The sequence below is a fragment of the Plectropomus leopardus genome, chromosome 21 (genome assembly GCF_026936395.1).
Source record: "Plectropomus leopardus strain MGB_pleo_1.0 chromosome 21, ASM2693639v1, whole genome shotgun sequence".
Taxonomy (NCBI): Eukaryota; Metazoa; Chordata; class Actinopteri; order Perciformes; family Serranidae; genus Plectropomus; species Plectropomus leopardus.
In genome coordinates, this window is record NC_142196.1 from 14,708,625 (window position 1) to 14,736,532 (window position 27,908).

The window sequence follows — 27,908 nt, forward strand, 5'->3', positions numbered from 1 at the left end:
TGTCACTTGCTTTAAAAAAAAAAAAAAGCAGCAGAACACAGGCAGTAAAAAAAACTGTTTTCTTCTAAAGAGTTTGATAAATGGTATAGTGGCAGTATTTGCAGCTGGGTGGTTAAGTTTCTCTCTTTTTGCTGTAAATGTCAGGGAGCCTTTCAAACACAAACAGTAAGGTCAACCCTGCAAATCTGAATTGATGGTAAAGGCTGTTTTGGACATGAATGCATGCTCTGGTTCCTCTAGCGTAAAGAAAATGTCAAGAAAAAAAAACTATTCTCATCATTATCGTGTAAGATTAAAAATCACATTTAACATTTTTTTTTCCTTCTAAATACAGTATCAAGCATCCAGACACATTTACTAAAACCTATTGTGAGGGAGAGAGCAGTATCTGGTTTGCTGCCTAATGTTTTGCTGCCAGCTCTCATATTACAGCACGAGCTTGCCGTTTTCTCTATGAAAACATCAGGAGAGTCATTTGGTCACAAGGGGGAACGTCTTGCCTGCATTAGGAGACAGACTGGGTAAATGCTCGCTCACCACACTATTTAAAGCCCTATTGCAGTGGTGAAGAGAACATCCAGCTCAGCTCATCATACAAATACAGTAAGTACACTATGTACTCAACTTCTTCTTTAATGACTGAACTATTTATCAAGCATTCCAAATGTAAATTACAATATTGGGGATGTTTTAAAAGTTAAACATTTGCATTGTGTAAAATCCGTAAAGTTTATAGCTGCTTGTTTCGCTCAAAAATTTAACTAAATGTAACTAAATATATTTAATGTAGCTGGATTGGTATCACATTATGCAGAGTATGGGTTACATCCAACAATTGTCCAAATAGAGTGCAGCAACGGACTTCCACATTAAATTTATTCTTTATGTACTGAATGAGTTAATCATTTATTCATTGAGTATTATTTCAAGTTTAATAATTACTTTGTTTCTTTTTTTGTTCCACAATTGTTATAGTCCAGTGTGACACTTTATCTTGATTATGGTTCTTTTTCTGCAAAATTCAATTTTTAATTAAAATCCAAGTATTATCAAACTCTGCCTGGTCATTGCAGGTTTTCTAAAGTAATTAAGTCATTTTTGTTTATTTCATGAGCAGACGTTTATTCCATTTGTACCAACAATACTGTAAAATATAATCAATGTTAACATAAACTTTGAAAGTCAACTCCTTACATGCAGGGATGTCACTGTTAAAAGCTATTCTATCCACGACTTGTTTTTCAAGCTGCTGAAATGTATTTACCAGTGCCCATTAGTGCACTTCCTGTACACTTCTGCAGATGAGCGGCAGGTTCGGTTACAAAAAAACAATGACAATTATTAACCGCTGCTGCTGGGAAACGATGGGGAGGGTGACATACAGCGGGTCATTATCAGATTAGAGGAGAATGAGGCTGCATTGTGTGGGTTTTATTGTAGAAAGTGAAGTTTTATCTGGAGGACAGAGGAGGTGAAGTGCAGAAGACAGATGCAGTAGAGGAATATATTGAGTCGCCATTCACTTTACGTTGTGGTCAAGACTTACAAGCAGCACTGAAATATTGATGGATCATAATGGAAACATTTTATCAACTGGAAATGTTTTGTGGTATCTTATTACAAACATGAGAGAACATCTGTAGTCTATATGAGGACCCATGGAGCTTATAACTGGGTTGAGCTGAAGCACGTTAGAGTAACAGCTACACTTTATGGTTCTTTTTCTTTATTTACTGGTCTGATGAATCTATTACTAATCTGCAGAGCTGCCTGAGAAGAAGTTAATTAAATTAATCGCCACGGTGACCACAGCTCAGCGAGGTTAGAGTTAATTATTGATTGAGTCATCCTGCTTGTCTAAAGGGAGCCAGTAGAGTACCAGTTAGAACCTCCATCCAGGTGAAGTGAATCGTGCAACATTGTTTAAATGTTTGTTGTACTGTCGATCAAATGCACAATGGCAACAAAATATTATTTCCACAAAAATTATTTCCATCCACACAGGGTAAAACTTAGCTGCCGTTTTGACCTGAGAAACAACTCCGATCAGTCACAGTGCACACCAAAGGACCGCTGCTACATGAGGTCAAAGGCATTTCCAATGAGAATTCTCCATCGTAATTTGCCAACCAAAAAATGTCATTTGTTGTTTGGCCTTTTGATGTGACTGAGGGCCTCGTACAATACAATTACAAGGTCTCTCTCAATCTCCCCCGCCCAGGATCTCACTCAAGGACACCTGGGACTGACTCAAACAAGCTAGCCCCCAGCTGTGAGGAACATAATTGCTTTCTTCAACAGAACGGCTTCAACCTCTAAACACTCGGCGGATCTGAATGCCCTTCCGGGTAAAGACAAAGTCATCTGTGCCCATATCCCCTCATGTCGAGAGGAGCCTATGGCTTAAGGCGTTATCTGCCCTCTCAGTCCTATAACACTGTGTGTTCTTCTAGCTTGTAAAGCAGGCTTTATATACTCAATTACTGAAACTGAAGTAGATTTGTCTTCTGTTTCAGTATTTTGCTGTTGCCTGCATATAAATATGTGCATCCATGTGTGCATCCCTGTGTGTGTGTGTGTGTGTGTGTGTGTGTGTGTGTGTGTGTGTGTGTGTGTGTGTGTGTGTGTGTGTGTGTGTGTGTGTTTATGTTGTTCTGTCTAGGCACGTGTCATTGTCATCACCCTTCATGTCTCCACTGAGTGACAGTTGAGGGATGAACTTCAGCAGAGAGGTGGCCCGACAGACCAGTTGTTACACATACGTGATAGAGGATGACGATCCAGCCCTGGCAAGACTAAATGTATTCGAGGTGAGGCTGTCACCAAACATGAATTTTTAAATGCATCTTTATTTTATGACAGTTGCAATGCAGGAAACAGAGAATATCAGTTTCTTAATTTCTCAAATAATAAATGACCACCTGCAAAATGTCTAATTACCATGTCCTCACCAGGAAGAGATTTAAAACGACCACAAAGAAATGTAAAGAAACTGCAAAGAGACACAAAATGACTACAAAGAGAAACTAAACAACTTCAAAGAGATGCAAAACAACCACAAAGACAGAAAAAATGAGCAAAAAAGATACTAAATTACCTCAAAGATGTATAAAACAACTACAAAGACACACAACTACAGAGACAAAAAGACTATGAAGAGACACAAACTTTCAAAAAGACAAAACAAGACACAAAATGACTACAAAGAGAAAAAAAGGACTACAAAGAGACACAAAACAACCCCAAAGAGACACAAATGACTACTCAGACACACAGCAACAACAAAGACACACAAAACTATGACAAAAAGATACAAAATTACTATAAAGCAACGCAAAATGACCAGAAAGCCACACAAAATGACTACACAGAGACACAAAACAACCACAAAGAGACACAAAACAACTTCACAGACACACAAAACTACCAGAAAGAGATATAAAAGGACTAAAAAGAGACTCAAAATTACCACAAACCAACATGAAACTACTACAAAGAGACATAAATGACTACAGAGTTTTGCTCCCGTGTAGGCGAGGTGGTTGGGGGGGCTTTTGCATATCTGTGCCTAAGGGCCCATCTTCTCATAATCCGCCCCTGGTTTTAAGATGTGATTTCTCCCTTCTAGAGTGTTTATGTAAGACCCCATCAGTAATCCCACCCCTGTAACCTTAAAGAAAGCCATTGTGAAGAGCTGAACAGAGACCTGATGCTAACTCAAGTGTTGTGTAATAATGTTATGTGAGTCGCAGTATTTAAAGTCACGAGAGCATTTAACAAATAGACATTATGTCATACTTGAATTTTTGTGTCAGGAACAAGATACTGATCGCTGTTAATGCCTGTGAGCATTATTGAGTATTATTTTCACTTTCATGTACTCTGGTGAAATCAGAGACACACTAATGGGGAAGTCGACATGGGTAACAGGCTCCTCTCTTCTACTCACTCTTCTTCTACTCTATTACATTCTACATTACTGTGTAGTTGGCAGAGAAGGGCGACCTGGCTGTGCTGGAGAACCTGGTGAGGAAGAGCCCAGAGGTCCTGAGTGAGAAAGATGAATGTGGAGCTAGTCCCCTTCATCACGCCGCTGCAGGGGACCACGTCACCCTCATCCAATTCATCACCTCTGTCATAGACTCACAGGGTAGGCATGCCTCTGTCATCTATCATAACTTGCTCTCCAGCATAAGTAAAATATGTGAACTCTAAGTTACCATAATTCTTTAAGTTGCTGCAAAAAGCAATACGTTTAGTTACATTACAGGGTGCTGTGTCTGATGAGAGTATCTACATGCATCCTTATATAATTGCATTTGTGTGTGTGTTTGCATGTGCTCTCCCAGATCTGAACAGCTGTGATGAGCAGGGCAACGTGCCCCTACACTGGGCAGTGGAGAGGAACAAGGCAGAGAGCTGCAGGGCTCTTCTGGACCTGGGGGCCGATCCCAACATCCTCAACAAGGGCCTCCTGGCCCCACTGCACCTGGCTGTCAGCCACGGACACAACAACCTGGTGGAGGTGAGGAAGCCGAAGGTGCCCAGCTGACATAACAATTTATATGAAGCACGTCTGCTCCTCTGGCTTTGTGTTTTCTCATTGATAACAAGGTTGCGTATAGATATTTATGACATTGCATGATTTTTCTTGACACTGAATATTGCATTTTAGCACTGTACTGTTAATCTAATACATACAGCTACTATTAATTTATCTTTTGCAATAGAACATTTAATTCAGAACTCATTATTTTAAGGCATTGTATGAAAATTATAGGGGCGGGGGGTCATTTTTAGTTTTTGCTGAAGGGATGGTAGTCAAACTTTAAAAATCATTTATTTAGTTCTCAACTCATATTTCTATTTTATTTCATATTTTATATTGGTTAATTTTTTTTAATATTAAAACACTAGGAATTATATTAGAGATTATAATATAGATTAATCATATATATTACATTTTAAAAAAATAAAAAAATTAATCTTGTTTCATCTTCGTTTTGCCATTATGCAAAGGATATGGAGAGGGGTCAGAATATTTTGATGAACAAGTCCTTCTGCTGAGAGCTGTTGCCTGTTCTTGCTTCACTCATTTGTTGGTTGTAATAATATTTTATTTAACAGTTCTTCATCCAAAAATAGAGAGTGGCTGTTTTTTGTCATTTTATGTTTGCCATAGATTTTTTGAGGGTTGGGGGAGAGTATTGCAATTTCTTCCTCATTGACAACACTCAACGGGGCCTTGCTTTTTCATTATCTAAAATAAGATTCACCACTTCTTCCCAGAACAATAATTTACATATAGTCCCTAATGAAGCGGACTGAATAACTTTGAAACCAAGCTTCTTTCTCTGATAAACTCACTATGCCAATCTGTCAAACCATCTCAACTTCCTCCTTAATGAAAAGGATGATAGGTTTAAAAAGGCTATTAGACGATCATATTATCACATATTTATAGCATTTTATAGTCACTTAGAAGCCACTGCACTCTGAAGTCAGCTGACAATTTTTCACATGTCTGACAAAACCTGACTCAACTGTCTACTTGGAAAAACCTTCTTCCATCGTCCCCATAGCATCTGGCTGCTTTCCACAAACTGACATAGTTGCAGTATGGTGGAGGATAAAGGACGTGGCATTTGTAAGAGAGTTGAGGACAAGAGCGAATGGAGATCACTGTTAAGTTTTTATCTGTGCCCCTTGCAGCTGCTGCTGTCCTACAGTGCTACAGACTGCAATCTACAGGGAGACCTTGGGAACACCCCTGTGATACTTGCCTGCTCCATCAATAACTGTGAGGCTCTCAGCACATTGGTATGTACAAGAGGGATGCATTCAGACCCATGTTTCATTCTGCTGCACTGTCTTCCTGCACCACCCAGTAAAGGATAACTGTCCATCTGCACAGAACAGATTGTGTAGCTGTTCTTTATACTGACTGCCAGCTCTCTACAGCTTTGTCTCTGACGAAGAATTGTCTCTTGTTTGTCTTTCTCTCCATCCATTCTCCTATCTGTCAAAGCTAAAGCATGGAGCGCGGCTTTGCCAACAGAACAAGCTCGGCCATTTCCCCATGCATGCAGCTGCCTTCGCAGGTGCAAAGAAAGCCATGGAAGTGATCCTGAAGGCCGGTATGACAAAAAGATTGATCTATCATCAAAAATAAAAAGTGCTGACAATAATGAAAAAAGTTTTTACAAGGCCAAACAGCACATTAAACTGATAGATAAGAGGCAAGTTCACCTCAGCCCCTAGAGACATTTAGCAGAATGTGCTTCTTTGTACACAGGCCAGATGCCACATGCTGACAGTGTGTTTATCCGCAGTGGGAGGTCTGCTTGGCAAATTTTCTGTTGTTGGATAAAGGTTTAGTCAGAGCACAAAATATTTATGACATTTCTGTAATTGCTCAGCAAGGGAATTAATGGGTATTCGCATTCTTGTGCTCTTTGGTAATTTACACGGACAGCCCACCATGAATGGACACAATTACTCATAACTTCCTCCCACTTAAAAAAACAAAGAACCCTAATATTAAAGTCAAAGAAGGAAGACATTAAATGGAGGCTCTGCAACTGAAATTCCCTTGAAAGCTTGTCAGCAATAATAACAAACAATCTTATACCAACAAGCATTGAAGTGAGGGTGTAGCACAACAAGTGATTTCTCTCTAAACACACCACGCGTTAGAAAATACTTGTTTAAATAAAGTTAAAGACTGTAAACTGTGTAGTTTTGAATTGTGGAGTTGGACCATTTTGTGTCCAGGATTTTTGGAAAAAGTGGCCTAATGACGCATTGCTCCCATCCAACATAAGTCTTCTTCTAGTATATAAAAACTACACTACTACTAACTTTAGAGCGGATAGCATTTCCCCCTGGGTGTGAGCAGCATATTTGCAACATTTTTGCTACATTCTAGCTCTCTTAGCTCACTCAGTCTAATAAAAACATTAATAAACAACCCTGTTAAATCACACAATCATATAAACACAAGCAAAACAGCAGTCAGCGACACACCTTTTAGTCTTTCAGCCTAAATCAGCTGGCAGTTACTGCTCACTGATATATATATATATATATATATATATATATATATATATATATATATATATATATATATATATACATATATATATATATATATATATATATATATATATATATATATATATATATATCTTTAACCAGGTAACAGAAACGTAATGCTTATTGAGTCAAGAGCAGACATTACCTCTCTCATCTCCACCATGTCTGTCTCTATGTCTGTCTCTATGTCTGTCTCTATGCCCGTCCTGCTACAGTTCTCTTCCAAAAGCTTAGCTGTGTTTGCTGTAGTTTTCCCGCTCTTCTTTTTCGTCTGTGTCAGTGAAGAAAGTAAAAATAGGGTCAGTTGATATTTGACTAAGCTAGCCAGCTAAGCGTTAATTCGTTCAAGTGAAACTTGATGCTGCACTTTTTAAGGGAGCATATTTAAACACAACCAAAGCACAGAAATTATAATAATTCTCGTAAAATTTTGTTATTAGCTCAAATTATGTCTGACTGGGGATAAATAACACCGAACCTCAAACAGTTCAAAGGTAAATTTAGCTAGTTAAATCGCCTCACCTGTATTATCTCGCATCTACCTTTCGTGACGGATTTCCTGACAGTCCAGAAATGACAAATAGCGCCAAAACAAACCACCCCAAGAGTACCCACAAACCAACGCGTCTACCAAAGATTGCATATTGCCGACAAGAGCATTCCCTTCATCACCGACTCACACTTCTGATCATCAATGACTGATATCAAAAGGAGCAAGTCGTTCTCTTGGTATTGTAATATCTTTGCAGTTGACAAACGACATCAAAGTTAATTTGCTGCGTACCATTTAAAGCCGATACGTCCACGATTCAAAATCGGCCGTTGGAACTTCGCAGTTGAAATTTCCGACCTCTGACTTTCAAGCGCTCCAGGTGCACAAGGTAAAGAAAAACAAGTAGGTACAAGGTAGATTAACTGTCGCTGACATTCTTAAACGTGGTTTAAGAAAAAATACATTTTAGTTCACGCAGTTCATTCGCGCAAAGCAATATATAAGTCGAAATGACGAAAATAAAGTTGAAGTTTCAAGAATAAAGTCGAAATTTTGAGAAAAAAAGTCGAAATTTCGAGAGTAAAGTCTTAATATAATTTCGAGATGTAAGTCGAAATTTCGCGAATAAAATGCGAAAGGAGAGCCGCGCCGACCTCTGTGTACTTGCCCGACGAGGGCTGCTCGTGGCCGGGGTGATGGCGGCGGGGAGGTACCCTCCTCCTATCCCCTAGGGGAAGCTCCGGAGAGCCGCACCGACCTCTGTGTACTTGCCCGACGAGGGCTGCTCGTGGCCGCGGTGCTACTACCGAAGCTCCCCGGGATGAATTTACAACGTTTTCCCCTCCTCCTCACCACCACCAGCCACCACAGTGGTTGGAGGTGAGACCCCCAGGGCGTGGTGAGATCGAGGCGGGGGTCTCGGAGGCCCGGCCCGGTGTGACCTGGCCCGGCTGGCGGGATACACAGGGCGGGCAGGGCTTTCCCTTGGGCGACAGGAGGAGGGTAACCTCCCCGCCGCCATCACCCAGGCCACAAGCAGCCCTCGCCGGGCAAGCACACAGAGGTCGGCGCGGCTCCTCTCCTTTAGACTTTATCCTTGGAATTTCGACTTACATCTCGAAATTATACTAAGACTTTATTGCCAAAATGTCGACTTTTTTCTTAAAATTTCGACTTTATTCTTGAAATTTCAACTTTATTTTCGTCATTTCGACTTTAATCTCACTTTGCGCGAATGAACTGCGTGAACTAAAATGTATTTTCTTCTTAAACCACCTTTAAGAATGTGCCTTCCTTCCTAATCAGCGCAATGGTGGAATAGCTGGCTCATCTTTACAGAGATATGCATAAACTTTAGCGCATTACTTTAAAACGTATGAACAGCGCATGAGAACAGCCTGCAGACTGCTACTACCTGCTTATGAGAGTCTGTCGCTTCACAGCAACTCGTCCTTTGCTGAACTCCTTCAGCTGACATGTCCAGCATTTCAGAGAAGAGATTACTGCTCACTATTTCACATTTTTTTAAATCCAACTTTATACACTTCGCAATGTTTTTAATCATACAAATTCGGCTGGGAGGTAATAGCACATATTTGATGAGACAAACTCAAAACAAATCTATTTTTGCTTTATTACAGACTTTGACTTCCTTCTTTATGAGTCTTATATGCATTCAGTGCATCTTTCACAATTGAAACCGTGGATTTAATTCTCTGCTGGCAGGAGAGAAGTTGGGCCACACACTTGAATCCCACATCAACTATGTAGACAAGTCCAGGAGCAGTCCCCTCCATCTGGCTGTACGTGGCGGGAATATCGAGGCAATCCGTCTCTGCATTGCTACAGGGGCCAGAGTTGACCAGCAGCAGGTACTGACATCACAAACAAAACATGTAAATCTCTACTTTGCATAAATCTTTGCTTTCCATAAATCTTCAAATTGGCTGTCAAGAAGGGCAGACATTCACTCAGTTGTCAATTCTGTTTTTTCCACCACTCAACCATAATTGCTTTCCAGCTGTCCATTGCATGCTTTGTCAGATTTGCATTGTGTCCTTAATCTAGATCTCATTTGCCTACACCTGTAAAGCATTTCCCAAGCAAAGAGTCCCTTTACTGTTAGAACGAGTCAGTCTTATCACACCCATCTGGGAGTGATCGTTATGTTTAGCTCCAGGGTAGTGGCCAGAGCTGCAGCAGGAATAGGGAGCACAGTAATAACTTGGCTTGGCTAAATTGATACAAATTACCTCCACTTACACTGTGGAGCTGAGTGGAGCGATCACTGGCCTCCTCCTGCCAGTCCTGGTTATCTCATTATAGGCTTGTGTTACAGCCCCCAGTGTTCAGCCAGTAAGTCTGGAAGATACTTTGCTAATGTTACACAGGGGGAGAGTGCAATATGTATGTGTGCATGCATGCATACTAATTCCTGTGTGTGTTTTTATGTTCTGCTCTGTCTAGCTCAGTATGTCAAAGTGTCTCTGTATTGAGCAGACATTATTTGTGTTTGCAGAGCTTGTGAATATTCATTACGTTGATTCAGAGTTCATCACTCATAATGAAACCATGTTTGCTGCCGTCCAGAATGACAGATCCACACCGCTTCATTTGGCCTGCACCCAGGGGGCTACTGAGGTAGTCAAACTGATGCTGTCCTCCTTTGACCAAGTGGAAGACATCATCAACCTAACTGATGGAGCGAATCAGACCCCTCTGCATAGGTGGGCTTAGCCTTTTCATCCACTTGCATATTTAATTTGATGTTATACATTGATTTTGGTATTTATAGCCGAGCCTCGAGCTTACCATTTCTGGCAAAAAAAAGTTGGACATGCAGAGAAAGTAGGCTTCTTTTGATTCTTGTTGAGTTAGATCATTACCAGAGGTCAGAGTCCTGTAGTGTGTCAGGTACCTGTCAGGTAACCCTCAAAAAAGTTGTTTAACAGGTAATAAGACATACAGTATAGCTAATGTAAATTCATGGGCACAGGTAAAAATGGACTAAATGTGGGTGGGGAGCGGGTATAAACAAAAATAATCATACGTGCCCGAGCTGGCTATGTGGATGCTTCTGCCTTATCCGACAACCATCCATCCAACAACTGACAGAGTGACAAAATTGCAGAGGAAACCTCATTATGGAGCAGAGGATGCAGCTAATGGATGATTCCCGCAAAATCAGTTACTTTTGTGTCACTTTGCATCACATCACCAACTAGTGTTTTGCACATAATTAGGAAAGTACATCATGCAAAACACTGTAACAGCAAAATGGTGTAAATAATCACAAGTCAGGTTGAGGGACTTTATTAATGGGTTGGGTTGGGGTTGGTTTTGAGTCTGAAATAATTCCAAGTAAAAAGTTGGTTCCGGTGCTGAGCCTTGCGGGTTAATAGACATAGCTAACGTAACACCACTCATCGGTTAGAAGACTACCATTTTAAAGCCTCCAGTTTCACCATCTTATTTTTTTTGAGCCATAAGTGACCGTATTTGGACAAGAGGGTGGAGCAGTGGAGGAGGGTGGGTTGGTTGAATATGACCCATGTCTGTTCAGTACAGTGACACCTACAGACAGCATTTAAGAGGATTTTTCCTGAATTATGCATAACTTTAAGCCTTAAAAAAAGGCTTCGTATGGGTTTGGAAAGCAGGACACCTGCAGGACTCTGCCATAGGTTGTTATGTGTGGGACTGTTTCTTGGCGAATCACATTGACTGTCGAGACATGTTATTACTGTGAAGTTGCCAGGCGCAATTATACACTCCAGTGAATTACTTTGTCACATAATCTCCCGATGAAAATGCAAATTAATAGTCTCTTGTTCAAACTTTTCTGTACAGATTAAAATGAGTTAGAACGTGTTAATTGGTAAACTTTAGAGATGCTGGTAGGCAAATTTTGTTACTTTTGGACAGAGCCAGGCTTGCTGTTTGTCCCTGTTTCCAGTCTTTATGCTAAACTAAGCTAATTAGCTGCTGTCTGTGCTGTGCTCAGAAATACTTTGTTTAATTAAATATTTTATTAGTAGACATTGTTTTAATTGGACTATTTTTAATTCAGGCCCTATAAAATGTACACCACTGCATTTATGTAGATGTGTAATATCTGTGGTAACTACCTCAGCTGTTTGCTCAGGCTGTGTACTGATCAATCTATCTGCATAATATCAACACAATAACTCTGTGACAAACAAGAGCAACACAGATATGAAACCCTTGGGTATGGCTTGCGGACTAATTAGCTTTAATTAGGGACAATAATAATGATATGAATACATAATAAAGACGCTTGCCACATCGATTTTCTCTAAAAGCTATTTGTGTTGGCAGAGGCAGCAGCAGAGTAAGACATGGACAGGGGCAAGGGGGATAGATCCTCGTGAGTACATGTAGAAAGTCGCCAGAATACCAGGAATTAGTTTTTGAAGTGCGTCATTGAAGGGAGACATTACAATCCAGGAGATAAAAGATGTAACCACCGAGGAAAATCTGGTTGTTATATCACGCTCTGACAAGGCAGATTGAGAGTTAGATCGTCCTTATTTAACATCTGACAGTGTTGACTCACAAGTCGTGTGTGTTGTGTGACTGGTTTACAACAACTGTGTTTGCTTTTCCAGGGCTACAATATTCGACCACACAGAGCTGGCAGAGTACCTCATTTCTTTGGTAAATAATGAACACACATGCGCACGCACACACACACACACACACACACAAACACACCCAACAGCTGTCACACAAGGGACATTCCCAACACCAGTATCAGGGACTGTGTTATTAATCTTCTGCCTTAAGTGCAGAAATTGCATGAAAGACAGCAAAAGTGATTTTTTTTCTGTATTAAATACATCAGTTGTGCAAATTAAAGGGAAAATCAACAAGTTTTCCCTCTGTTATAAGAGCTGTCTTCAGTGCTCCTTAGGTTCGGTCAGGTTACTCTGCCTTTATACGGCATTTCCAACTTCAAACACACCTCTTGACTTAGCAAATGTTAAAGGTGCTACCTATTGCTTGTAGACCATCTGCCACCGTCTGTGGCACTTGTGTTTTAACAAAACTGTGTTGCCAGGGAAAAGCGAAGGTCCAAGTTTATCTCCTGACCACTCATTCTGTAAGCAAACACAGCAACAGGAAATAAACTCGTACAAGCTGAGCGTGTTTGTCTTTGAAATCATGAAATAGTCTACAGAAACTGACATAACCTAGCATTAAAGGGCACCTATTTAGTTTGCGATCCTGCCATGATAAAGATAACAATTGAAGCCCAACCAGCCACTTAGAAACTGTTGCTATAGAGTGCCCCAGTAATGTTGTTTTTCTGTAGGCCAAACTGGAAGCCAATGTCGCCCTGGTTCCCTCATCAAAAAGGGATTTTCTTCACAAATAAATGCCACTTTCAGGATTTTTGAAGCCTAAATGCAATCACCAGAGGAAGAAGTTATTGCTAAGCTAAAACGAGAGAGAGAGAGAGTCTGTATTCTGAAAAAAATAAGTACTTATGTAAGTCTTTCACTTTTAAAATAATAAGAAAGGAGAATGAGGACAAACTGATGCGTTTGTCAAATGGACGCTATCCCTTATTACCTCAGCTCGAGTTGCTAAACTCCCAAATCCTGCTTTAACACCCAGGTTTGGTAAGACAAACGCTGCTGGAAAAGCTAGGACAGGTTTGTGAAAACACCCAGGTTCCACGGCTCAAATGTAGCTGGGCAATGCTGCAATGTGTTGGTAAAAAACACAGAGTCCAAGCCATAAAGAGCCACTGAGAGACGCTGTGATGTAGAATGCAGTGAAGGTTGCCAAAATACACCTGTTTTTTGTTTGTTTGTTTGGTTTTGTCTCAAGCAGCAAGCATCTCCCCTAGGTGACATGTTGTCCACCTTCCCCTCCACCTCCCAATGACAACTAATATATCACTTCAGAAAAGTTGATATCATCTGTAAGAAATGTGCAAATGTAACACATTTGTGGTTTGCAGAAACATACAGTGAGAACATTTTCCTCTGGTGACTGGGCTGTGCCACACTACACATCTCAAGTTACATATCTGATATGACATTATGAGAAACTTATTGAGCTTTATTTGTTCTGTGAAATAGTACGGTCCTCTTGGTTTGTTCAGTAACCCAGTGCACAGAGCTGTCTCCATGCAAACTCCACTCTGCTTGAAAAAACCCGTGAAATGCAACGTAGACTTTGATACGCTGCTAATTTTGCCATGGTCTCATTTGTTTGGAATATTTGCAGCAATGTGTGTTAAAATTAATGTGGTAATTAATGAGGTAATTTTAAGGTTTTAGTACATTCTTCCCTCAGGGTGCAGACCTGAACAGCATTGATTGTAAAGGAAACTCTCCTTTGCTGCTTGCTACGAGCTGTGGAGCATGGAAAACTGTGGCTCTGCTACTGTCAAAGGGTGAGCTTGTGTACTTCACCTCGAGCAGTGCTCATATTTTTGTAAAATGCTGGATAATGAAGGTTGCACACATGCATATGTTTATATTTTTCAGGGGCAAATGTCAATGTTAAAGACAGATGCGGTTGTAACTTTCTTCACCTGTCCATTCTCCAGCCCAAGGGCCTTAAAAACCTCCCGGAGGAAGTCCTGCAGGTACCCTGAATCATTGCAGCCAGCTTGTAACTTATCAAATGCACTGTATGCTGCTTAGACAAAGATGTCATTAAGATTGGAATTTAATTACTGTAATGTCCTTGATCAATTTGCCGTGAGCATGCATTCAAGGCCGGCTGATGAAGTTCATTATACTCTCACTAAGCCAGATGATCCTTTTAAAACATTGTAAGCTGTACCTAAAGCTACAATGATGCCTTTAAAATGAGTCACAGAGGAAGCCCTGATAGTTGTTTACAGACAAAGTATGAACGGGATTTCTCTATATGTGTTCAAATATTACTACGATAAATTATTATTTATATAACAGTAGTATGTGTGTGTGTGGGTGTGTATGTATCTGTAGCCATGGTAGAAGGTATAGATGTGCCCTTATGGTGCTGCAACATACTTAAAGGTCCCAAATTATGCTCAATTTCAAGTTCATACTTGTATTTGAGGTTTCAACAGGAACATGTTTACATGCTTTAATGTTAAAAAAACACATTATTTTTCCTAATATTCTCTGAATACACCTGTATTCACCCTCTGTATGAAACGCACCGTTTTAGCACCTGTTTCTTTAAGACAGTTTTCCGAAAAAGCAAAGTCTGTTCTCATTGGTTAGTTTTTCTTCTACATATGCATTTTCAGCATCTTTACACTATCACTGCAACAGGGAGATGACTGCAATGGCACTGTAGCAGCACTTCCTATCTTTGTATAATATAGTTGTGACATCACAACTTCAAAAAAGTCCTGACAACTCATTTAAAGGTACAGTTTCTAGATACATACTGTATGCATTTCTCTGTGGATTGAGGATTTTGATACTTTTACAATATTCATATAGCACCTACACCTGCTTTATTATAAAAAAAAAAGATATAGAAATCTAACTTTCGACAATATGGGACCTTTAAGTCTTTCGCATTTGTGTTTTGTTTTTTACACATATTATAAAGCATCGCAATGTATAATACATAAATGTGTTTATAATGTGTCTAACTTTAGCTCAGCAGTGTGAAGGCGCTGCTGAGTTGTGAGGACAACGAGGGATGCACTCCACTCCACTACGCTTGCCGACTGGGTATCCATGACTCAGTGAAGAACATGCTGGGCCTCTCGGGGCAGGTCGGCCTCGAATGCAAGTCCAAGGACAAGAAGTCTGCCCTGCACTTTGCTGCTCAGTGAGTTCGATTGGTCCCTGAGGGCATGACTTTCCATACCATCTAACTAAACAGTGCTGATTTGACCTGATTTTTCCTCAGAGTTGCTCCAAGTTTGCAAATTTGATCAAAGAAGTGCCAAGAATGTCACTGCTGTTGACACTGAGTGATGTAAGATGTAGAGTTCCTTTTATATTGCATGTTATTTTTAAGCTACAACATTCAATTTGCAGAGAGAAAGGCTGCACACTCTTGAGCAATTACTTTCTCCACAACAGAATTTTATAATTTATTGTTGGGGGAAATAGCTTTATTTGGAAGCAAAGGTAGCGACACATCTTACTTGTTATTAAATCCCAGTAGTACCTCTGTAACAAGTGGTGTGTATTGATCAGTGATACCACAAGAGTATATAACATTAATCAAAAATGGCTCCTCAGAGGACTTTGACTTACGATCTTCCTAAAGCCAAGACATTTATCTCTGTAATTGAATAACGGTGGTCAGATGAAAAATGAACAATATGCCTCCATTTACTCAAGTAAAGTCAGCTTTATTTATATGTAGCACATTTCATACACAATTAAATGCAACACAAAGTGCTTCACATTTACATGAAAACCATCTCCTCATTGCTCAGATGTTTTAATCCGACAATTGATTTCCGTGCTCAAAAGCCTTTTGATGATTAATTACTGTGACGTACCTATTATATAGTGACCCAAAGGAATTGTCACAAGAATAGAATTCAATTAGCAATGCATGTGTGAAGAAATGTCGCTAATAGAGTGAAATGAGCAGACATCCAACATTATTGTTATTGATTTTGCTATCATGTACATCTATTTCATTGGAATTAGAGGGCAAATGAAGGCTATGCTATGATATCATACTCTAACTCTTTTAGACACCTCATTCCTTTTCCCCAGCGGCCCCACTGCAGCGACACAAAGTGCTGCTGACCCTCTTAAAAGGTTCAGAGACAAAGAAAGATCAGCAAGCCAAAGTGTCACTTCTGTTTATGTCCTCTCACAGTTCACAGCACCATTAGTCAGTAACACATCCCAACACTTTTTAACTATATTTTACCTACAGGTTAAAGCCCTGTAATAGCAATCTTGAGTGTCTTCGAGCAAGACACTCAATCGCCAACATGAACTGTGCTGAAATTGCCCCCAGACCTCTGCTTCTGCAGAGCTGTTGCACAAAAAGGATTTCCATTTTAGAGATCAACAGATCAGTGGGGAAAAAAAGTTCCACCGCAACCTATTGCCTCTCCTCATCCCTGATTTCTTTTAGGTATGGACGTTTCAATACATGTCAGAGATTACTGGAGACCATAACGGACTCTCGTCTGCTAAATGAAGGCGATGAGCGAGGCCTGACACCACTGCATTTGGCTTCAAAAGAGGGCCACACCAAGGTGGTTCAACTGCTGCTGCGCAAAGGAGCTCTCTTTCACAGGTAAACACGTGCCTATGACACGCACAATTTTTTAAATGAAGCTCTACTGAAAGTTCAGTCAGGAAGACTATACTTTTGTCTGTAATTTATTTCTCATACCATCTGCCATTCACCGCACACATGCAAGCTCTATCATAATTTCTTGCTGTCATTGTTGGGGGCCGTCATCTGAGTCATAAGCTGTTCTGTCAACTGATCACAGTTAACCAATAGCACAGTGACACACCTTCTTGGTTACCCTATTATCTTCTGCATCTTGTTTTGAATATGGTTCTCTTTCTGCTTGTAGTTCTTTCATGCTGCAGTTGTGCACACCCTCCACCTCCCCATCACCACCTAGTCTTTGCAGATTCACCAGCCTCATCAGCCATCAGTCTCAGTCATCAGCCACCACAAGTGTCTGTTTAGCTGAATTTATGATGAGGATGTACCTTAAAATGAGTTCAAATAAAACAGAATAAGTTCACTCAGAGTTTACACTTTTCCAAACACGCATCTCCAGAGGGAAAGTCCCAGAGGAAAGTGAGATTTTTGTGGACCATCCACCACCCCAACCTGCCTCCTTACAACTCAGGACTGCATCCTTGTTTACTCCTACCAGTGCATGGGTCATTTGATTGCAGCCTTTTCAAATACGTGGGATATGTATGAATTTGGGTGCATTGCTTTTCATAGGAAAACATACAAACAGTTTGTGAGAACAGCCTGCAAAAGAATAGTCTTCCTGACTGAACTTTTTGCTAGAGCTTGTCAAAACTTCAAGTTTTCCGTCGTAGTATCGAGAACAAAACTGTTGTTGATAACTTTGTTGCTGGAGCTTTGACCTCTTCAGACTTTTTATCTTCTCCATGCACCTTAGCAGTAGGTGAAGTTGTGCCAGAAACCCTTACTCTACTTTGCTTCTTGTTTCAGTGATTACAAGGGCTGGACTTGTCTGCACCATGCTGCATCTGCAGGATACACACAAACTATGGACATTCTCCTGTCGGCCAATCTCAAGTTACTGGATAAAACAGATGAAGATGGGGTACGAATAACAAAGCCAAATTCATAATTTATTTTCCATCTTTTTCTCAAAACACTTTTTGCAGTTCGTGAAAAGTTGCCTAAATAGAATCCAGTATATATTCAGTTGTTTTCTGAACATTGGCACACTAATAACTACAAGTAGCACAGTGTAAATCAGACATTACTCCTCTATTATAAATGCTGTGTACTGTCTCCTGTTCTGCACTGATATACCAGAACACTGCACTGCACATCGCAGCAAGAGAGGGACACGTGGCCGCAGTCAAGCTCATGCTGTCTCGGAGAGCAGAGCTCACATTAAACAAGAATGACACGTCGTTCCTCCACGAAGCTCTGCAGAATGGGAGAAAAGATGTGGTCAATGCTGTAATTGACAGTGACAGGTACGTTTTTAATACTGGAGAGATATAAAAGTGAAGTAAAAATAAAAGGCTGAGCTTAAAGGGATAGTTCACACCCAAATCAAAAATTCATGTTTTTTCTCTTACCTGTAGTGCTATCTAATAATCTAGATTGTTCTAGTGTGAGTTATAGAGTGTTGGAAATATCAGCATCAAGATAGCTGCCTCTGAATTTAATGGAAATAGTTGGCACTCGGCTTGTGGTGCTCAAAGCGCCAAAAAACACATTTGATAACTCAGCAGCAATGTGTCTTTCCAGAAATCTTGTCCCAGTTATTGAATATAACCCCCTGACCTTGTTTTGAGCAGGAACTATTTTACTTGTAACAAAGTACACCAGCCAACAGTATCACCGCGCAGAAGAAAATGTACATCTACTCATGGATAAGAAGCTCTGTTTGGTAACACGTTAACATTGCTAGCTTAGTGGTGCTTGGTGAGCTAGCAATGGATGTCCCCTTCCTTCTGCACTGTGGTACAGTTGTCAGGTGTAATTTGGTAGGAAGAAAATAGAAAATAATACATGAAACTGCTCACAGCAAGATCTGTGGATTATCTTGTGTAACTAGGTCAAGATTTCTGAAAAACATTGCTGTAGAGTTTTTCAAATGTATTTTTCTGGCACTTTGAGCACCACAAGCCCAGTGCCAGGAGAAGGCAGACATCTCTATGGCTAATATTTCCAATACTCTGCCACACACACCAAAATTGTCAAATTGATAAGCAACTTTTATGCCGCAGGTGCTTTTGTGTTCTACATTCATCACTTAAATTCTGGAAGTCATGGTGTGGATTTCTGTTTGAGAACTACCATTGGGTAGCAATAAAATCCCAAATTCTTACATTTTATGATGATTTTAAGATGAATCAGTGTTCTCTTCTTACAGATCTGTTGAGGCTTTGAGCCTGTTCACGCCCGGCTCTGGCCAGCGATGTCCTATACTAGACATGATTGAGTTTCTTCCTGAGACTTACAAGGTTTGCTACTGGCAAAGAAAAAAGTTGAACATCTTTTAAATAATATGTAAGGCCCTTAGATTGTCTGTCACGGTGTGTTTCCTCTTTCTTTAATAGCACCTGTTGGACTGCTGTGTGACAGAGTCTGATGATGATCACAACAGTCCTGACTATCATGTAACTCACTTACAATTTGCACAATAAAAACGATATTGTATAAAGCAGATCCCAGGCAAAAAAAAACAATTAAAATTCTTTGTGTTGTAGATTGAATACAATTTCAAGTGGCTCCAAGCCCCTCTTACACAGATGAAGGAAACTGAGAAGACCCTGCGGGTTCCACCACTAGCTGCACTAAACGTAAGCAACTTTTGTTTTGTTTTTTTCTAAAATATAATTGTGGTGCAGCAGGATGCAAATGATGTATTCTGCCATGACTGATTTGTTCTAAAGTTTAATTGCAGTCACGTATCGGCCTCTGATGAGGCTCTGTAGGCTCTAAACTCACCTTCATGTATCCAGGTCTTCACATTTTGCAGGTACAGGCTCATATGATCAGGTTTAGCCTTTTTATCCATAAGGGACAGTGGTGATATTTTTTCTCTGTCCACTTATCTTCAGTGACAGTGGCAACTACACAGCCAAGGTTTGTGGCTCTGTCAGGTTTCCTCAGATTTCTGTTCCTCTGGTTGCTGTGAAAAGGTATATAAGAACATATCCAGCTGTCATGGCCCTCCAAGGAGAGAGGCCTGAGAGCAGCAGGCCCGCTGCTCGGTGCAGACTGTGGGTCAGTCTTCCTCCTTGACCCCTAATAAGGTGCCAGGTGGGATTGATTTGTGAGGTCAGGCTGCTGCAGTCTTCTTGTAAACACTACTATACATGTTTATGGACGAGCTGCCAAATGTGGTCCCTAGTGGTCAACACCTCCCATCAGGCATTGCTTTGACTGTCAAAAGTGGATAAATTAGGGGACAGCTCAACCTGGGGCTACACTACACGACTTTCACAATCCTAAAAGATTCAGAAAAGACTGGGCTCTACAGATTGCTTATGATGACACTCAACGACTGCATCAAAAGAGAAAGGGCCACAACATCAAGTGATCGTTTACTGATGGTCATGTATGACAGGGGATCGTCTTCTTCAAAGATATAAGACAGGCAACTTACTGGTCTGGAGCCGCCTATGGCTCTTTAGCCCCTCTCCAGTGGCTCCCTGTGACTTTGACAAAAAAAATTAAGACGACCAAGTAACAGTTTTACTTTTTTTTTTTACATACAATGTGCATCACATGTCTATGGCCTAGTCTGCCTTTTCCACTAAATTTTTCTGAACCTCAATACTGGTGGCTAGTCTTGAGTCGCCATAGTTAGGCTAGCTATTGATGCAAAATCCAAAAATGGATGTTTCAGAGTAAATATAGAACTGAATAGTGCTTAGACAGATATGTTTGCTGTCACTGCCATTGCTGCACAGTTTAAGTAACAAATAATCAAAAATAACTCACTGCAGAGTAGCCACCTTGTGGTTATTCATATTAATGAATGATCTGTAAGACCTATTGTCATGTGGTGTTGAGCAGGTGGTGCAAAACGCAGGAGACTGCAGGCAATATGAGCACTAATAGATCTCTCTTTATTCAAAGTTGGTGCAGGGAAAAAGCAAACTGGAGATCACACAACAAAAATCAAAGATCATCCAAAGGCTGAACTAAAAACCAGGAGTTGCATGTAAACTAGTCTGACGAGGGAATGAGGTGCAGTTGGAGAAAAGGGAGGAGAAGCTCAGGTGAGGGGAACGAGGCGATTAGGCAGGAAAACAGGAAGCTGATTGGCTGGGAAAACTCTGGAGCAGGGAGGGACTAATGAGGCTGATGCAGGGCAGGTGTGTACATGGGCCTGTAATGAATGAAATGTTCAAGTGCTCCTAATGTTACAATGTACTTCGACTGAATGCCATCTAAAGTTTGCATTTGGTCGAAAAAAATCTATGCTTTTGATAAATGTCTGAGCCCCATTTTAACATCACATTTTGCTGCCGCATTGCGTACTGTGTGCATTATAATGCACAGAAAGCTACCACGGTGTCAGTTAACTAAGATGAATAAAACAGTACTACCACTAGATTAAAAAAAAACATTTGATTGGTTGACGTTTCACTGCATTATTAGCGCACTGAAAAAAGTTGAAGCCAGCTCAGCTTTGATTTGTAGTACATCACATCCATCTGCAGCGACAAGTATCAGGCGTCAGTTTGTAGCTTCCATTTAAAATGACCTTTGACCTGTTACTGTTTGGCTCTTAATGTGAACACAGCATGAGGAATAAACTTACTTAAAGCTCCATAGTGGTTATCCGCATGTAAATTCATATTGTGATATTGACTATTCTTATCTCACAAATGGCTTTAATCTGCATAAAATGTTTACAGACATTTTCTTTTAATAACACAGTGGCACTGTACTGCAGAACCACAAACAATCTCATTTACCAACAGACTTTCTAGTTGCTGCTGTCATCCTACATTATGCCTGTGGGAGATTAATAAGATGTACATAGTGTACTTTTAAATCTTTTAGGCTTTAGCTGTCAGGCTGTTCTTTACCGCTTGTAGAAAATGTGCCATTATTCTGTGTCTTTCTGCAGGCAATGGTGCAGTATAACCGCATTGAACTCCTCAACCACCCTGTCTGCAAAAAGTACCTCGCAATGAAGTGGTGCGTCCTCAAGAGTGGCTTCTCTCACTCTGACATGTTGTGACTACTGATAGGATTGCAGGAAAGATGATTTGTTCCACTGAATGCACTGACTGTAATGCATTATTTACTTGAAATGTCATTCTTCCAGTAAAACCGTCTTTGTTTTATCCACAGGTTTGCGTATGGGAGCACAGCTCATGTGCTCAACATGTTCTTGTACCTGTTAGGTCTGCTGCCTCTCACTCACCTGATAGTGACTCTGAGGCCCAGCATGAACACCACTGAAACAGGAGAACACACCATCACCATGGTGTCCACATCTTTCATGAAGGTACTGGTGACAGTGATGATCAATATTAAAGAAGCTGTGTTTTAGCATGCATCATATGTATTGACATTTGTCATCTACAAAAATGTAGAAAATCCCAATATCCTTCATTTCACAGCAAAGTCTGTTCGTGACGTTCTGTATGGTGATGGTCTTGGTCATGAACGCCTACTCCATAGTGAAGGAAGTGGTGCAGATATCACAACAGGTACTGTGACTCAAATGTCATTACCTCACATGAGGCATGTGCTTATAAATCTTCTCAGTTAGGAAACCACAGTGATCAGCTGTGATGGATGAGCACGATCACTGAATGACTACAGTCATGATGTCACCTCTACACTTTACTTAGTCATTTGGATCATAACTACAAGACACACTTCCACAACACATTGCATGTTGAGAAATATACAGCTAAAAGCATTTTTATTTTTTTTTTGCATGATTGTTAAAGTGCAAGACAAAGAACATTTGGCTGAGAGTACATCAGGCAGTTAAAGCTATCTGCACTAAATTAAGGGAATACTTTACCTCTCAAATGATCATTTGTATATCACTTACTCACTTTGTGTTGTGCTGAAATTGTGAAAAGAATTTTTATTTTTCTCACATGCGTCAGGTAAACAAATTCTTGAAGTATAATCCAAGTCTCTTTAATCCAGTCATATGCTCAGTGCTTCACAAAAAGACAACCCTTTTGGGTCATTCTGCTTCCTGTATAGTGAAAACATAGGCTGAAAAATGGAGATCAAACTGTAAAACTAAGCAACACTGATCTAATAGAAACCAAGATTCTGTTACGGAGTTGTATATTTCTTGCCTCAAATGTTTTCAGAAACATGCAGAAGCATTTATTGGTCAGATGCATTCTGGCAGTTGTAGGTTTGCTACCCTTTGTGCAAAAGCCAACACCAGTCATTTTTCTCTTTCTTTTTGTCTGGTCATGTAACACCAATTTCAAAAGCATTTGTGTCTTTTCACTGCAAGGACAGCCTAGTTGTATGTGAGGAAGTATTTCTTTAAATGTCTGAAAAGTTGTCGGTCTTTCTATTTATTTTGTTTTTATGATTTTTTTTTTCTTGTCTCTTAAAGCACTGGAATTACTTCAAGGATTATTCCAACCAGAGTGACTGGTTTTCAGCGATTTTCTCTCTCCTGTTCATCATACCCACCATGCTCAATGTCGAAGGTTCTTTACACTGGCAAGCAGGGGCATTGGCAGTTTTATCCTCCTGGATTGGATTTCTCCTTTATCTTCAGAGGTACTGTTTACTCTGACTTAATGGTGCCATTTAAACATAATGTCTTTTTTTATGGCATATAGGCCAATAAGAGGTATAATCTTCTGTCTCTCCAGGTTTGAGGGTGTTGGCATCTACGTTGTAATGTTTTGGGAGATCATGAGGACACTGTTTCGTATTGTGATGCTCTTTGTGTATCTGATGTTGGCCTTTAGTTTGGCCTTCCACGCACTGATGCTCAACCAGGTAAGACAAGAAAGCAATAATAAGACTTAAGTGGGGGTTAAAGTTTAAGACCCATTGAGTGGGCTCAGTAGCTGTTTTTGTCATTATCGGTATATCTTTGGAGCATGAATGCATTGTGCCAAACTTACTGGCTGCTGGGAGAAGTTTGTGGAACAGACCTGTGAGTGGTATCAGTGTTGTTGTCTAACTCTTGGCAAGAAAGTGAATAAGTGTATTTTTCCAAAACTATTTGGCCCCACTGAGTCATGCTCTGCTTATGTATAACATATGCTTCATTTATGCTGCATTTTACCGTACTGTTAAAGAAAAATGAACATTTCCAGGTATTTCAACACCAATATCAAGCCAATGCTGGTTGTAATATTATTATATATAATATTATAATATTATGTATAGTTCTACATTTCCTTTGAAAAGGTGCTTCAGTCTATGATAGATAAAGCTGGTATTCTTTTTTATCCTCAGAAAGAGTTTGACACCGTGCCACTCTCAGTGGTACAAACCTTTGTGATGATGGTCGGGGAACTGAACTACCAGAATAACTTCCTGGATGCTTTTCTGAAGAATGAGCTTCCTTTTGATCTCCTGACTTACATTATTTTTGTGCAGTTTGTTCTGCTCATGCCAATACTGCTGGTGAACCTGATGGTAAGTATGCTCTGACAGGGGCGGAGCCAGATGTTGTAAACATTCACAGCTCAGCCGTAACCCAGACATGTCTGAAAGCATGCACCCTCAGGCAAGGTTTCTCCCATTTAGGGGAGGTATATGGACTATTTAAGGCTGTTCTCACGCACTGTTTGTATGTTTTTCTACGAAAAGTAATGCACCAAAAGTCATACACGTCCACTGTAATCTTGAGCCAGTTATTCGTGCATAACCCACATATTTTGTGAACTGTCCCAGAGGCAGGTTGGGGTGGTGGATGTGTCACAAAGCATAGCATAGCAAAGTTCCTGCAAAAAAAAAAGCTTTTAGTCATTTTAATGTCTATTGTCACCATGTCTTTTTTCCTAAAGCCAGCTTCTGTAACTTAACATTAAGTACCTAACTTAACTTATAACATTATCTGTAGGGTGCTAATTTGTAGGATGTCATCCAAACCACTGTACGAGGACTATTTTACAAGCCATCTGAGGTGAAAGAATGACTAAAGATCTGGAAATCATTTTGAAAAAACATGATAGTTAAAAAGGAGAAAAATCCATCCTGTAGAGCCTACATCCTGTTTAGCATCTAATTGTTCTCTAACTGTCTTCATTATTCTAAAAACCATAACACAACAAATGTTGAGTTATTTTCAATCCTGCCCCCTGAGAAAAAGAAACAATTCCCACCCACCGTCCTATTGCTAGCAAAGACACTTTATTGCTGAGTAAGCGTTTCAGTCGTCAGACCCTCATCAGATTGAATAAACCTGATGACGACCAAAAGGACAGTATGTGGGAATTCTCAGCATTACTAATCTTGAAACCTATCTTTGTTACACGATGCTGGAGTAGAGTTCACAGAATGAATGTTTAGCTGACAAATCTGCTTCATTTGAATCCATGCCATAATAATTTGGCTCCTCTCAGTGCAAATCAAGGATCCCCAAATAAATGCCAAATAAATGTGGTCCTCCACAATATCAGGCCAGCAGAAGAACATTTATTCAATTACAGGTTACTTGTGGGAATACCAGCCCCCTCCCCCCTTTTCGTCTCTGTGCTCAGCCTGGTGTGTCCATTTCCACTGACATCTTCTACTCACATGAGAGCTGCTAAGTGCTACTTTTAAATTGCGTGCTTTTAAATTGCGTGCTTTTTATCTGTTTTTGGTTATGTTGTAGATCGGTTTAGCAGTTGGAGACATTGCCGAAGTACAAAGAAATGCTGCCTTAAAGAGAATAGGCATGCAGGTATGTATGGAAATGACTTGTCTCTCACTAGAGCTTTTTCTCAAAAAATATGCTGTTACATTGTCAAAACATAGAAGACATTCTTGTTGCCTGGTCTGCCATGGATATACTTGATAGATAAATAACCACAAGCACAGTTGATGGGGCTTGTTAGTAAGAGGTTCCTCTTTAAAGTTGCACTTCTGACCAAAACAATGCAAATTTCTGACCCCAGATTGAGCTCCACACTGCTCTGGAAGATAAGCTGCCTTATTGGTTTATGAAACGAGTCGACAAACCCTCCCTCGTCATCTACCCCAATCGCAACTGCTCCAGGGTATTCTCACTAATTGCTAAAAAGGGATATAACATCTTGATATGTCTTTCATTTCTGTCAGATCCCTTTCTCAAGCCTTTCCACTTTCGTTGACAGAACTTCATAAGGCAGTTACTCACAGGAGAGGAGGAGACAAATGATGTGTGGAATCGTCTGCAGGTCAAATCACAGGCCTGCACTGTGTTGGAGAATGAGCTCAAAAAGCAGAAGCGCCGGTAAAGCACTCATCACACATGATAATCACACGACAGTCAGTTTAATGCCCCCTCTAGTCGTCATAAAACGATGCTTACTGCTGAGATGATGGATGTAAAATACAATGAAATACCGCATGGAATGCAACAACTGTGGTATATCAAGCAATTTCATAGTACTTTTTTTGATGCATGAGCGGCCCCTAGTGGTTGCAAAAAAACTGTGACCAGGTCACGGAGAGACAGAGAGATATGACTCACTGTATTCCTTTTTTATAATATGCACACTGAACCGCTCAGCAGTGTCGCCTCCAGGAAGCCTAATTATAAATCTACTCAAGTTGAAATGAAGACTATCACTGAGCCACAGGCGCTGATGTTTTCCTCTGCAGGATGAAAGAGGTGTCGAGCATGATGGAGAAGCAGCACAACCTCCTGAAGCTCATCATCCAGAAGATGGAGATCACCTCAGAGGCGGACGAGTATGACGGCCCCGTGCACGACAGGGGCCAAATGTGGCCGAGCCTGATTAAGGCTAAACCCAGAGGGCACAGCGTGTCACGGTGGGTTCCTCTGATGAAGGCCATCGAGTCCAAAAGAAACTGAAGAGCAGGAGATAAGGTCTCAACACAGCAACAACTTTACACATGTACACCGTGAATTAGCACGACAGTATAAAAGTTTCGGTATAAATGGCATAATTGCGTTACTACTGAACAATGTAGTTCATTATATTAATATTTAGTACTCATATCTGCTATAAACACATTGCACACAGTGACTTTAAGTGCTTTTTCCTGATTTGCCTTAACTATTGTGTGGTTCGATATTTGATATTGGTGCAAAGTGATTCAAACCCATGGTTTTAGTTGTGTGCTATTGTTAAATTTATCATTGTAGACTGAATGCTTGCGATGCACGCACTGTTAAAAAAAAAAAAGTTATTTTGTGGTGTGCATGCAGTGTTGCTATACTATACTATACTATACTATACTATGCTATACTATACTATTATGTGCAGCTATCTATGAAATACTGTAACGTGTCTGTGTGAAATATGAGCTCTTATATCTCTCAAATATGATGCCTTACTTCTCTTTAAAGTAAAAGATCTTAAAAGTGGAGGGAATTAGTTTTTTTTTAATTCATTGAAACCTGAGCAAATAAGCTTGCCTTAAAAAAAAATCAAAAAGATGGGGAGAAGGCAATGAGCAATGAAAAAATAAATTCCTCAAAACATTGTGATCTACTAAAAGAATAAGGAACTGACCTGAAATTAGTTTAAAAAAAACAATAAAAAAAAAAGGAAATGACTTGGAAAAATGCTTAAAAATGATAATAGTTCTGTAACTTAGGGTTTTTTGCAACAAGATAATTAATTTGCTCTGCATGTTCAGTGATTCTATGTCAGATGGACAAACTTTCTCTACTAAATTGAGAGATTATATTCCTCAATTAGATTTTAAATAATTACTGAATGAATTTGAAGAATTGAAGCATCGTCTGAAAAGCGAGTAAACACAAAACAAAGCTTTTCCTTTGATTTTTCGCACATATATCATTTATACATGCATTATTAGTAACCTGTGAAGATTATATAAAGGTTATTATAAATCATATTAAATGATTTCTGGACTCTTTGTAGTATTGCTTGAAAATGTCTGTGCGGGGCATGGTTACATGCATGACACAATCATAGAAAAACTTGATGCATTATTGCCTTTGATTTGTGCGCTGCCGCCCTCACCGCTGTCA

At 40.0% G+C, this 27,908-nt stretch overlaps 1 protein-coding gene across 1 annotated transcript; it reads left to right on the top strand.

Annotated features, from left to right (window-relative positions):
• Positions 1–469: 469 nt before the first annotated feature.
• trpa1b (transient receptor potential cation channel, subfamily A, member 1b) lies at positions 470–27,774 on the top strand. Its single transcript, XM_088072241.1, has 29 exons — positions 470–603; positions 2,222–2,348; positions 2,663–2,810; positions 3,988–4,150; positions 4,350–4,525; positions 5,713–5,820; positions 6,029–6,137; positions 9,314–9,459; positions 10,178–10,314; positions 12,217–12,265; positions 13,916–14,015; positions 14,110–14,210; positions 15,225–15,400; positions 16,679–16,843; positions 17,756–17,870; positions 18,089–18,255; positions 19,161–19,251; positions 19,348–19,407; positions 19,498–19,590; positions 21,876–21,946; positions 22,103–22,259; positions 22,375–22,464; positions 23,349–23,518; positions 23,614–23,743; positions 24,209–24,391; positions 25,575–25,643; positions 25,858–25,959; positions 26,056–26,174; positions 26,546–27,774. The coding sequence occupies exons 3-29, from the start codon at positions 2,715–2,717 to the stop codon at positions 26,757–26,759; spliced, it is 3,357 nt and encodes a 1,118-aa protein (XP_087928367.1). The 5' UTR covers positions 470–603; positions 2,222–2,348; positions 2,663–2,714; the 3' UTR covers positions 26,760–27,774.
• Positions 27,775–27,908: the final 134 nt, after the last annotated feature.

What these genes read in the sequence shown, in the direction of transcription:
- trpa1b (XM_088072241.1), top strand. Translation starts at nt 2,715, where the DNA reads ATGAACTTCAGCAGAGAGGTGGCCCGACAGACCAGTTGTTACACATAC. An exon ending in TGGTGCAGATATCACAACAG is followed by an intron (nt 22,465 to 23,348) that starts GTACTGTGACTC and finishes TGTCTCTTAAAG; the next exon opens with CACTGGAATTACTTCAAGGA. An exon ending in TTTCTCCTTTATCTTCAGAG is followed by an intron (nt 23,519 to 23,613) that starts GTACTGTTTACT and finishes CTGTCTCTCCAG; the next exon opens with GTTTGAGGGTGTTGGCATCT.